We start from the raw sequence: 11,874 nt of genomic DNA, 5'->3' as shown, positions 1-11,874 counted from the left end.
ACTACTACTACTACTACTACAATCACTACTACTACTACTACTACAATCACTACTACTACTACTACAATCACTACTACTACTACTACTACAATCACTACTACTACAATCACTACTACTACTACTACAATCACTACTACTACTACTACAATCACTACTACTACTACTACTACAATCACTACTACTACTACTACAATCACTACTACTACTACTACAATCACTACTACTACACTACTACAATCACTACTACTACTACTACTACAATCACTACTACTACTACTACAATCACTACTACTACTACTACAATCACTACTACTACTACTACAATCACTACTACTACTACTACTACAATCACTACTACTACTACTACAATCACTACTACTACTACTACAATCACTACTACTACTACTACAATCACTACTACTACTACTACTACAATCACTACTACTACTACTACAATCACTACTACTACTACTACAATCACTACTACTACTACTACTACAATCACTACTACTACTACTACTACAATCACTACTACTACTACTACTACAATCACTACTACTACTACTACTACAATCACTACTACTACTACTACTACAATCACTACTACTACTACTACAATCACTACTACTACTACTACTACAATCACTACTACTACTACTACTACAATCACTACTACTACTACTACTACAATCACTACTACTACTACTACTACAATCACTACTACTACTACAATCACTACTACTACTACAATCACTACTACTACTACTACAATCACTACTACTACTACTACAATCACTACTACTACTACTACAATCACTACTACTACTACTACAATCACTACTACTACTACTACAATCACTACTACTACAGTACTGATATAACTAGAGGGTCCATGAACTCATGAAGCATTCCCTCAACTCCCTGCCTGGAGGTCGGGCCTGCCTGGGGGTCGGGCCTGCCTGGGGGTCGGGCCTGCCTGGAGGTCGGGCCTGCCTGGGGGTCGGGCCTGCCTGGGGGTCGGGCCTGCCTGGGGGTCGGGCCTGCCTGGGGTCGGGCCTGCCTGGGAGGTCGGGCCTGCCTGGGGTCGGGCCTGCCTGGAGAGTCGGGCCTGCCTGAGGTCGGGCCTGCCTGGGGTCGGGCCTGCCTGGGGCCGGGGTCGGGCCTGCCTGGGGGTCGGGCCTGCCTGGAGGTCGGGCCTGCCTGGGGGTCGGGCCTGCCTGGGGGTCGGGCCTGCCTGGAGGTCGGGCCTGCCTGGGGGTCGGGCCTGCCTGGGGATGACTATACACACGAATGGAGGCCTGTGGATAAGCCAGCAGTTATCAGCCAGTAGTGATTAACCCAAAATGTCGGGTTGTTTTTCCTTTTCTAAACAACTAATTGACTTACGTTGGTTCAGTTATTTGAATTCCATTTCGGTATAAAAAAAACTCTGTTTGCTCAATGCGCTGCAGTTTCTCTAGAGATAAATCAGATGAATGTTCGAACTGTGCGATGTCGTAGGGAGTTGTAGTTTCCAACAGAACAATATTCTACATAGTTTAGTGTTGAAAACTTGCTAATTAATTACAACGATCATAATCCAAGCGAGGCTACTTGTCCGGTCTGTGTGTGTTTTACGCCCACTACGTCAGGGACAGAAGAATGCACTGCCAAGAAGGGGTACATAAGAGAGAGCAGTTTCTTTGAGGTATCTCTACCTGGAAATACATGATCTTAGTGGTTGATAGTTGGTATTCAGCAGTCATGATAGTAGGCCGTATTTACTTTGAACAACTACTAAAATAGAGATTTTTGTCAGACAGCAGCTCTGTGGAGATGTGATGACCTGAATGATATAATAATAGTTTTCAAATAAAACCAATGTAATATACACAACAACTGAAATGTTTCATTGTCGTGAAGTAATGTTAATAACTGGTGGTTAATAAGTGATCAGCAGTATTGGGCCATCACATCCATCACTACCGTCACATCCATCACTACCGTCACTACAATCACTACCGTCACTACAATCACTACCGTCACATCCATCACTACCGTCACATCCATCACTATCGTCACTATCCATCACTACCGTCACATCCATCACTACCGTCTCTACAATCACTACCGTCACATCCATCACTACCGTCACATCCATCACTACCGTCACATCCGTCACATCCATCACTACCGTCACATCCATCACTACCGTCACTCCCTCACTACCGCTCACTACCGTCCACATCCATCACTACCGTCACTACCCTCACTACCCTCACTACCCTCACTTCAAACACTACCGTCTACTACCATCACTACCCTCACTACCCTCACTTCAAACACTACCGTCACTACCATCACTACCATCACTACCCTCACTTCAAACACTACCGTCACTACCATCACTACCATCACTACCCTCACTTCAAACACTACCGTCACTTCAATCACATCCATCACTACCGTCACTACCCTCACTACCCCTCACTTCAAACACTACCGTCACTTCAATCACTACCCTCACTACCATCACTACCATCACTACCCTCACTTCAAACACTACCGTCACTTCAATCACATCCATCACTACCGTCACTGCCCTCATTTCCATCACTACCATCACTACCGTCACTACCATCACTACCCTCACTTCCATCAGGGGACTTTTATTCATTGTTTTATTCCGAGTTACGACATTCAACCCACAGTGCATTTCGTGTTTTAATTTTTGTTATTGAAACCGAAGTCGAACCAACCTCGAAAAAGCAGTAATCTCTCAGCACCATCAGCCTCCGTATCTTACTGGACTGAAAAGCAGTAATCTCTCAGCACCATCAGCCTCCGTATCTTACTGGACTGACAAAACGGACAAAACACTTTATGGGGTCTTGAGAATGTCTTGAAGACATTCAGTTGGACAACTGACTAGGTATATTCCCCTTTCCTGTACAACTGACTAGGTATATTCCCTTTCCCTGTACAACTGACTAGGTATATTCCCTTTCCCTGTACAACTGACTAGGTATATTCCCCTTTCCCTGTACAACTGACTCAGGTATATTCCCCTTTCCCTGTACAACTGACTAGGTATATTCCCCTTTCCTGTACAACTGACTAGGTATATTCCCTTTCCCTCCACAGCTGATATGTGATATTCTAATAAAATCTATCTGTTCTGTCTTCCTGTAGGGGTTCCTGCAGTGGCTGCTGGGAAGGAGGAGGGGACCTGGGAGAGTTCAGGAGCAAGCTAGTGTGTTTCCTGGAGGTCTCTACCAGCTACGAGACCAGGCCGACTTATCTCTGACTTCCCCTTCGATGGTGAGGATTGGATGGTTCCGGGTAGATTCAACAGTTATTGTGCCCTGGCTCGTTGTACTTGCAGTGATCGGTATGCAGTCCTTTCGTGACTTCTTTAGTTGAAAGCACTGACTTGTCATTCGCCTCTGGATGAGGAGTTTGTTTGGTATTCTAGCCTGGTTCCAGATCGGTTTGTGCTGTCTTGCCAACTCCTATGGCTCATGGCTATATGCTAGCTCTCCGTGACCGTGTGCTCCTCATGCCACAAGGCGAGACCAGAGGATTGTGATATCCCAGAGGTCTTTGCATGAATGAGGAACAGCGATGCTGGTCTCATGAATCTGTTTTTTAAAGCTAACTTGTCTTTAGCCTTTGTATCTTCAACCTAGCCGTTTGTCTGTCAGGTCTTCTGGAGGAGCGGGCCCTGCTTCTGGGTCGGATGGGGAAGCACGAACAGGCCCTCTTCATCTCACGTACGCGTCCTGAAGGACACACATGGCCAAGGAGTGAGTAGTACTACACACACACCCACACACACACACACACACATACATACACACACACACACATACACCACACACACCTGTTGACCACCCTATGGATGAGTTAGTGGGACGGCAGCCTGTTGACCACCCTATGGATGAGTTAGTGGGACGGCAGCCTGTTGACCACCCTATGGATGAGTTAGTGGGACGGCAGCCTGTTGACCACCCTATGGATGACGTTAGTGGGACGGCAGCCTGGTTGACCACCCTATGGATGAGTTAGTGGGACGGCAGCCTGTTGACCACCCTATGGATGAGTTAGTGGGACGGCAGCCTGTTGACCACCCTATGGATGAGTTAGTGGGACGGCAGCCTGTTGACCACCCTATGGATGAGTTAGTGGGACGGCAGCCTGTTGACCACCCTATGGATGAGTTAGTGGGACGGCAGCCTGTTGACCACCCTATGGATGAGTTAGTGGGACGGCAGCCCGTTGACCACCCTATGGATGAGTTAGTGGGACGGCAGCCTGTTGACCACCCTATGGATGAGTTAGTGGGACGGCAGCCTGTTGACCACCCTATGGATGAGTTAGTGGGACGGCAGCCTGTTGACCACCCTATGGATGAGTTAGTGGGACGGCAGCCTGTTGACCACCCTATGGATGAGCTAGTGGGACGGCAGCCTGTAGACCACCCTATGGATGAGTTAGTGGGACGGCAGCCTGTTGACCACCCTATGGATGAGTTAGTGGGACGGCAGCCTGTTGACCACCCTATGGATGAGTTAGTGGGACGGCAGCCTGTTGACCACCCTATGGATGAGTTAGTGGGACGGCAGCCTGTTGACCACCCTATGGATGAGTTAGTGGGACGGCAGCCTGTTGACCACCCTATGGATGAGTTAGTGGGACGGCAGCCTGTTGACCACCCTATGGATGAGTTAGTGGGACGGCAGCCTGTTGACCACCCTATGGATGAGTTAGTGGGACGGCAGCCTGTTGACCACCCTGGATGAGTTAGTGGGACGGCAGCCTGTTGACCACCCTATGGATGAGTTAGTGGGACGGCAGCCTGTTGACCACCCTATGGATGAGTTAGTGGGACGGCAGCCTGTTGACCACCCTATGGATGAGTTAGTGGGACGGCAGCCTGTTGACCACCCTATGGATGAGTTCGTGGGACGATAGCCTGTTGACCACCCTATGGATGAGTTCGTGGGACGGCAGCCTGTTGACCACCCTATGGATGAGTTAGTGGGACGGCAGCCTGTTGACCACCCTATGGATGAGTTAGTGGGACGGCAGCCTGTTGACCACCCTATGGATGAGTTCGTGGGACGATAGCCTGTTGACCACCCTATGGATGAGTTAGTGGGACGGCAGCCTGTTGACCACCCTATGGATGAGTTAGTGGGACGGCAGCCTGTTGACCACCCTATGGATGAGTTCGTGGGACGATAGCCTGTTGACCACCCTATGGATGAGTTCGTGGGACGATAGCCTGTTGACCACCCTATGGATGAGTTCGTGGGACGATAGCCTGTTGACCACCCTATGGATGAGTTCGTGGGACGATAGCCTGTTGACCACCCTATGGATGAGTTCGTGGGACGATAGCCTGTTGACCACCCTATGGATGAGTTAGTGGGACGGCAGCCTGTTGACCACCCTATGGATGAGTTAGTGGGACGGCAGCCTGTTGACCACCCTATGGATGAGTTCGTGGGACGATAGCCTGTTGACCACCCTATGGATGAGTTCGTGGGACGATAGCCTGTTGACCACCCTATGGATGAGTTCGTGGGACGATAGCCTGTTGACCACCCTATGGATGAGTTAGTGGGACGGCAGCCTGTTGACCACCCTATGGATGAGTTCGTGGGACGATAGCCTGTTGACCACCCTATGGATGAGTTCGTGGGACGGCAGCCTGTTGACCACCCTATGGATGAGTTCGTGGGACGATAGCCTGTTGACCACCCTATGGATGAGTTCGTGGGACGATAGCCTGTTGACCACCCTATGGATGAGTTAGTGGGACGATAGCCTGTTGACCACCCTATGGATGAGTTCGTGGGACGATAGCCTGTTGACCACCCTATGGATGAGTTAGTGGGACGGCAGCCTGTTGACCACCCTATGGATGAGTTCGTGGGACGGCAGCCTGTTGACCACCCTATGGATGAGTTCGTGGGACGATAGCCTGTTGACCACCCTATGGATGAGTTCGTGGGACGATAGCCTGTTGACCACTCAAACAACCCACCAGCCATCAACAATAACATGCTGATTCAAAAAGAACTATTTCCAAATAAGACACGTAGATGTTTTTAAACTATCTACGTTATGATTTCTCTCCAGGCGGTGTCTGCTGATGTTGTTGTCAGTTATAATAGTGCCATTTTGTGTTTCTCTCCCTTCAGGTACTGTCACCGGCATTATGACAAAGACACAGACAGAAACAAAGATGTGAGTATCTCCCTCTGATTGACACGTGTTGAACTTGTACTGTAATACATCTAACTCTATGGTAAACCTCTATTACCTCTGGTAATACAGTGTTATTCTGGTGTACCTGTCTCTTAACTCCATGTTGTTATACAGGTGTACCTGTCTCTTAACCCCATGTTGTTATACAGGTGTACCTGTCTCTTAACACCATGTTGTTATACAGGTGTACCTGTCTCTTAACTCCATGTTGTTGTTATACAGGTGTACCTGTCTCTTAACCCCATGTTGTTATACAGGTGTACCTGTCTCTGAACCCCATGTTGTTATACAGGTGTACCTGTCTCTTAACCCCATGTTGTTGTTATACAGGTGTACCTGTCTCTTAACTCCATGTTGTTATACAGGTGTACCTGTCTCTTAACTCCATGTTGTTATACAGGTGTACCTGTCTCTTAACTCCATGTTGTTATACAGGTGTACCTGTCTCTTAACTCCATGTTGTTATACAGGTGTACCTGTCTCTTAACTCCATGTTGTTATACAGGTGTACCTGTCTCTTAACCCCATGTTGTTATACAGGTGTACCTGTCTCTTAACTCCATGTTGTTATACAGGTGTACCTGTCTCTTAACCCCATGTTGTTATACAGGTGTAGCTGTCTCTTAACCCCATGTTGTTGTTATACAGGTGTACCTGTCTCTTAACTCCATGTTGTTATACCGGTGTACCTGTCTCTTAACCCCATGTTGTTATACAGGTGTACCTGTCTCTGAACCCCATGTTGTTATACAGGTGTACCTGTCTCTTAACCCCATGTTGTTGTTATACAGGTGTACCTGTCTCTTAACCCCATGTTGTTGTTATACAGGTGTACCTGTCTCTTAACCCCATGTTGTTATACAGGTGTACCTGTCTCTTAACCCCATGTTGTTATACAGGTGTACCTGTCTCTTAACCCCATGTTGTTATACAGGTGTACCTGTCTCTTAACTCCATGTTGTTGTTATACAGGTGTACCTGTCTCTTAACCCCATGTTGTTATACAGGTGTACCTGTCTCTGAACCCCATGTTGTTATACAGGTGTACCTGTCTCTTAACCCCATGTTGTTATACAGGTGTACCTGTCTCTTAACTCCATGTTGTTGTTATACAGGTGTACCTGTCTCTTAACCCCATGTTGTTATACAGGTGTACCTGTCTCTGAACCCCATGTTGTTATACAGGTGTACCTGTCTCTTAACCCCATGTTGTTATACAGGTGTACCTGTCTCTTAACCCCATGTTGTTATACAGGTGTACCTGTCTCTTAACCCCATGTTGTTATACAGGTGTACCTGTCTCTTAACTCCATGTTGTTATACAGGTGTACCTGTCTCTTAACTCCATGTTGTTATACAGGTGTACCTGTCTCTTAACCCCATGTTGTTGTTATACAGGTGTACCTGTCTCTTAACTCCATGTTGTTATACAGGTGTACCTGTCTCTTAACTCCATGTTGTTATACAGGTGTACCTGTCTCTTAACCCCATGTTGTTGTTATACAGGTGTACCTGTCTCTTAACTCCATGTTGTTATACAGGTGTACCTGTCTCTTAACTCCATGTTGTTATACAGGTGTACCTGTCTCTTAACTCCATGTTGTTATACAGGTGTACCTGTCTCTTAACCCCATGTTGTTATACAGGTGTACCTGTCTCTTAACCCCATGTTGTTGTTATACAGGTGTACCTGTCTCTGAACCCCATGTTGTTATACAGGTGTACCTGTCTCTTAACCCCATGTTGTTGTTATACAGGTGTACCTGTCTCTTAACTCCATGTTGTTGTTATACAGGTGTACCTGTCTCTTAACCCCATGTTGTTGTTATACAGGTGTACCTGTCTCTTAACCCCATGTTGTTATACAGGTGTACCTGTCTCTTAACCCCATGTTGTTATACAGGTGTACCTGTCTCTTAACCCTATGTTGTTATACAGTGTACCTGTCTTTAACCCCATGTTGTTATACAGGTGTACCTGTCTCCTTAACTCCATGTTGTTGTTATACAGGTGTACCTGTCTCTAACCCCATGTTGTTATACAGGTGTACCTGTCTCTTAACCCCATGTTGTTATACAGGTGTACCTGTCTCTTAACTCCATGTTGTTGGTTATACAGGTGTACCTGTCTCTAACCCCATGTTGTTATACAGGTGTACCTGTCTCTGAACCCCATGTTGTTATACAGGTGTACCTGTCTCTTAACCCCATGTTGTTATACAGGTGTACCTGTCTCTTAACCCCATGTTGTTATACAGGTGTACCTGTCTCTTAACCCCATGTTGTTATACAGGTGTACCTGTCTCTTAACACCATGTTGTTATACAGGTGTACCTGTCTCTTAACTCCATGTTGTTATACAGGTGTACCTGTCTCTTAACCCCATGTTGTTGTTATACAGGTGTACCTGTCTCTTAACTCCATGTTGTTATACAGGTGTACCTGTCTCTTAACTCCATGTTGTTATACAGGTGTACCTGTCTCTTAACCCCATGTTGTTGTTATACAGGTGTACCTGTCTCTTAACTCCATGTTGTTATACAGGTGTACCTGTCTCTTAACTCCATGTTGTTATACAGGTGTACCTGTCTCTTAACTCCATGTTGTTATACAGGTGTACCTGTCTCTTAACCCCATGTTGTTATACAGGTGTACCTGTCTCTTAACCCCATGTTGTTGTTATACAGGTGTACCTGTCTCTTAACTCCATGTTGTTATACAGGTGTATCTGTCTCTGAACCCCATGTTGTTATACAGGTGTACCTGTCTCTTAACCCCATGTTGTTGTTATACAGGTGTACCTGTCTCTTAACCCCATGTTGTTGTTATACAGGTGTACCTGTCTCTTAACTCCATGTTGTTATACAGGTGTACCTGTCTCTTAACCCCATGTTGTTATACAGGTGTACCTGTCTCTTAACTCCATGTTGTTATACAGGTGTACCTGTCTCTTAACTCCATGTTGTTATACAGGTGTACCTGTCTCTTAACCCCATGTTGTTATACAGGTGTACCTGTCTCTTAACTCCATGTTGTTGTTATACAGGTGTACCTGTCTCTTAACCCCATGTTGTTATACAGGTGTACCTGTCTCTTAACCCCATGTTGTTATACAGGTGTACCTGTCTCTTAACTCCATGTTGTTGTTATACCGGTGTACCTGTCTCTTAACCCCATGTTGTTATACAGGTGTACCTGTCTCTTAACCCCATGTTGTTATACAGGTTTACCTGTCTCTTAACCCCATGTTGTTATACAGGTGTACCTGTCTCTTAACCCCATGTTGTTATACAGGTGTACCTGTCTCTTAACCCCATGTTGTTATACAGGTGTACCTGTCTCTTAACCCCATGTTGTTATACAGGTGTACCTGTCTCTTAACCCCATGTTGTTATACAGGTGTACCTGTCTCTTAACCCCATGTTGTTATACAGGTGTACCTGTCTCTGAACCCCATGTTGTTATACAGGTGTACCTGTCTCTTAACCCCATGTTGTTATACAGGTGTACCTGTCTCTTAACTCCATGTTGTTGTTATACAGGTGTACCTGTCTCTTAACCCCATGTTGTTGTTATACAGGTGTACCTGTCTCTTAACCCCATGTTGTTGTTATACAGGTGTACCTGTCTCTTAACCCCATGTTGTTATACAGGTGTACCTGTCTCTGAACCCCATGTTGTTATACAGGTGTACCTGTCTCTGAACCCCATGTTGTTATACAGGTGTACCTGTCTCTTAACCCCATGTTGTTATACAGGTGTACCTGTCTCTTAACCCCATGTTGTTGTTATACAGGTGTACCTGTCTCTTAACCCCATGTTGTTGTTATACAGGTGTACCTGTCTCTTAACCCCATGTTGTTGTTATACAGGTGTACCTGTCTCTTAACCCCATGTTGTTGTTATACAGGTGTACCTGTCTCTGAACCCCATGTTGTTATACAGGTGTACCTGTCTCTTAACCCCATGTTGTTATACAGGTGTACCTGTCTCTTAACTCCATGTTGTTGTTATACAGGTGTACCTGTCTCTTAACCCCATGTTGTTGTTATACAGGTGTACCTGTCTCTTAACCCCATGTTGTTGTTATACAGGTGTACCTGTCTCTTAACCCCATGTTGTTATACAGGTGTACCTGTCTCTGAACCCCATGTTGTTATACAGGTGTACCTGTCTCTTAACCCCATGTTGTTATACAGGTGTACCTGTCTCTAACCCATGTGTACAGGTGTACCTGTCTCTTAACCCCATGTTGTTATAGAGGTGTACCTGTCTCTTAACCCCATGTTGTTATACAGGTGTACCTGTCTCTTAACCCCATGTTGTTATACAGGTGTACCTGTCTCTGAACCCCATGTTGTTATACAGGTGTACCTGTCTCTTAACCCCATGTTGTTATACAGGTGTACCTGTCTCTTAACCCCATGTTGTTATACAGGTGTACCTGTCTCTTAACTCCATGTTGTTGTTATACAGGTGTACCTGTCTCTGAACCCCATGTTGTTATACAGGTGTACCTGTCTCTTAACCCCATGTTGTTATACAGGTGTACCTGTCTCTTAACTCCATGTTGTTGTTATACAGGTGTACCTGTCTCTTAACCCCATGTTGTTATACAGGTGTACCTGTCTCTTAACTCCATGTTGTTATACAGGTGTACCTGTCTCTTAACCCCATGTTGTTATACAGGTGTACCTGTCTCTGAACCCCATGTTGTTATACAGGTGTACCTGTCTCTTAACTCCATGTTGTTGTTATACAGGTGTACCTGTCTCTTAACCCCATGTTGTTGTCATGTTGTTATACAGGTGTACCTGTCTCTTAACCCCATGTTGTTGTCATGTTGTTATACAGGTGTACCTGTCTCTGCTACGCATGTATTTGTCCCCTCCTGATGTCCACTGCCTTGGACCAATCAAAATGGAGCTGTCGGAGCCACAGGCCAATCTAAAGGCAGCTCTACATGTCCTGGAGCTGCACCACAGCAAGCTGAATACCGCTAAGGTAGACTGCACCACAGCACTCTGAATACCACTAAGGTAGACTGCACCACAGCACTCTGAATACCGCTAAGGTAGACTGCACCACAGCACTCTGAATACCGCTAAGGTAGACTGCACCATAGCACTCTGAATACCGCTAAGGTAGACTGCACCACAGCACTCTGAATACCGCTAAGGTAGACTGCACCACAGCACTCTGAATACCACTAAGGTAGACTGCACCACAGCACTCTGAATACCACTAAGGTAGACTGCACCACAATACTCTGAATACCACTAAGGTAGACTGCACCACAATACTCTGAATACCACTAAGGTAGACTGCACCACAGCACGCTGAATACCACTAAGGTAGACTGCACCACAATACTCTGAATACCACTAAGGTAGACTGCCACCATGCACTCTGAATTGCCACTAAGTTGGGCTGCACCACAGCACTCTGAATACCACTAAGGTAGACTGCACCACAATACTCTGAATACCACTAAGGTAGACTGCACCACAGCACTCTGAATACCACTAAGGTAGACTGCACCATAGCACTCTGAATACCACTAAGGTAGACTGCACCACAGCACTCTGAATACCACTAAGGTAGACTGCACCACAGCACT

The 11,874-nt window shown here is 46.1% G+C and overlaps 1 protein-coding gene across 1 annotated transcript; it reads left to right on the top strand.

Moving 5' to 3' along the window:
* Positions 1-3,729: 3,729 nt before the first annotated feature.
* LOC135566372 (vam6/Vps39-like protein) lies at positions 3,730-11,315 on the top strand. The gene is made up of 3 exons (XM_065014105.1): positions 3,730-3,785; positions 6,189-6,234; positions 11,109-11,315. The coding sequence occupies exons 1-3, from the start codon at positions 3,775-3,777 to the stop codon at positions 11,280-11,282; spliced, it is 231 nt and encodes a 76-aa protein (XP_064870177.1). The 5' UTR covers positions 3,730-3,774; the 3' UTR covers positions 11,283-11,315.
* The last annotated feature ends 559 nt before the right edge of the window (positions 11,316-11,874 follow it).

This window comes from Oncorhynchus nerka, unplaced genomic scaffold (assembly GCF_034236695.1).
Source record: "Oncorhynchus nerka isolate Pitt River unplaced genomic scaffold, Oner_Uvic_2.0 unplaced_scaffold_5430, whole genome shotgun sequence".
NCBI classification, from domain to species: Eukaryota; Metazoa; Chordata; class Actinopteri; order Salmoniformes; family Salmonidae; genus Oncorhynchus; species Oncorhynchus nerka.
The sequence above is the reverse complement of the archived record's forward strand: the minus strand, read 5'-3'. Positions and strand labels throughout refer to the sequence as shown.

Bases quoted from the DNA above. Each gene is read 5' to 3' on its own strand.
- LOC135566372 (XM_065014105.1), top strand. The intron at 6,235-11,108 runs GTGAGTATCTCC...GTTGTTATACAG, and splicing joins ACACAGACAGAAACAAAGAT to GTGTACCTGTCTCTGCTACG.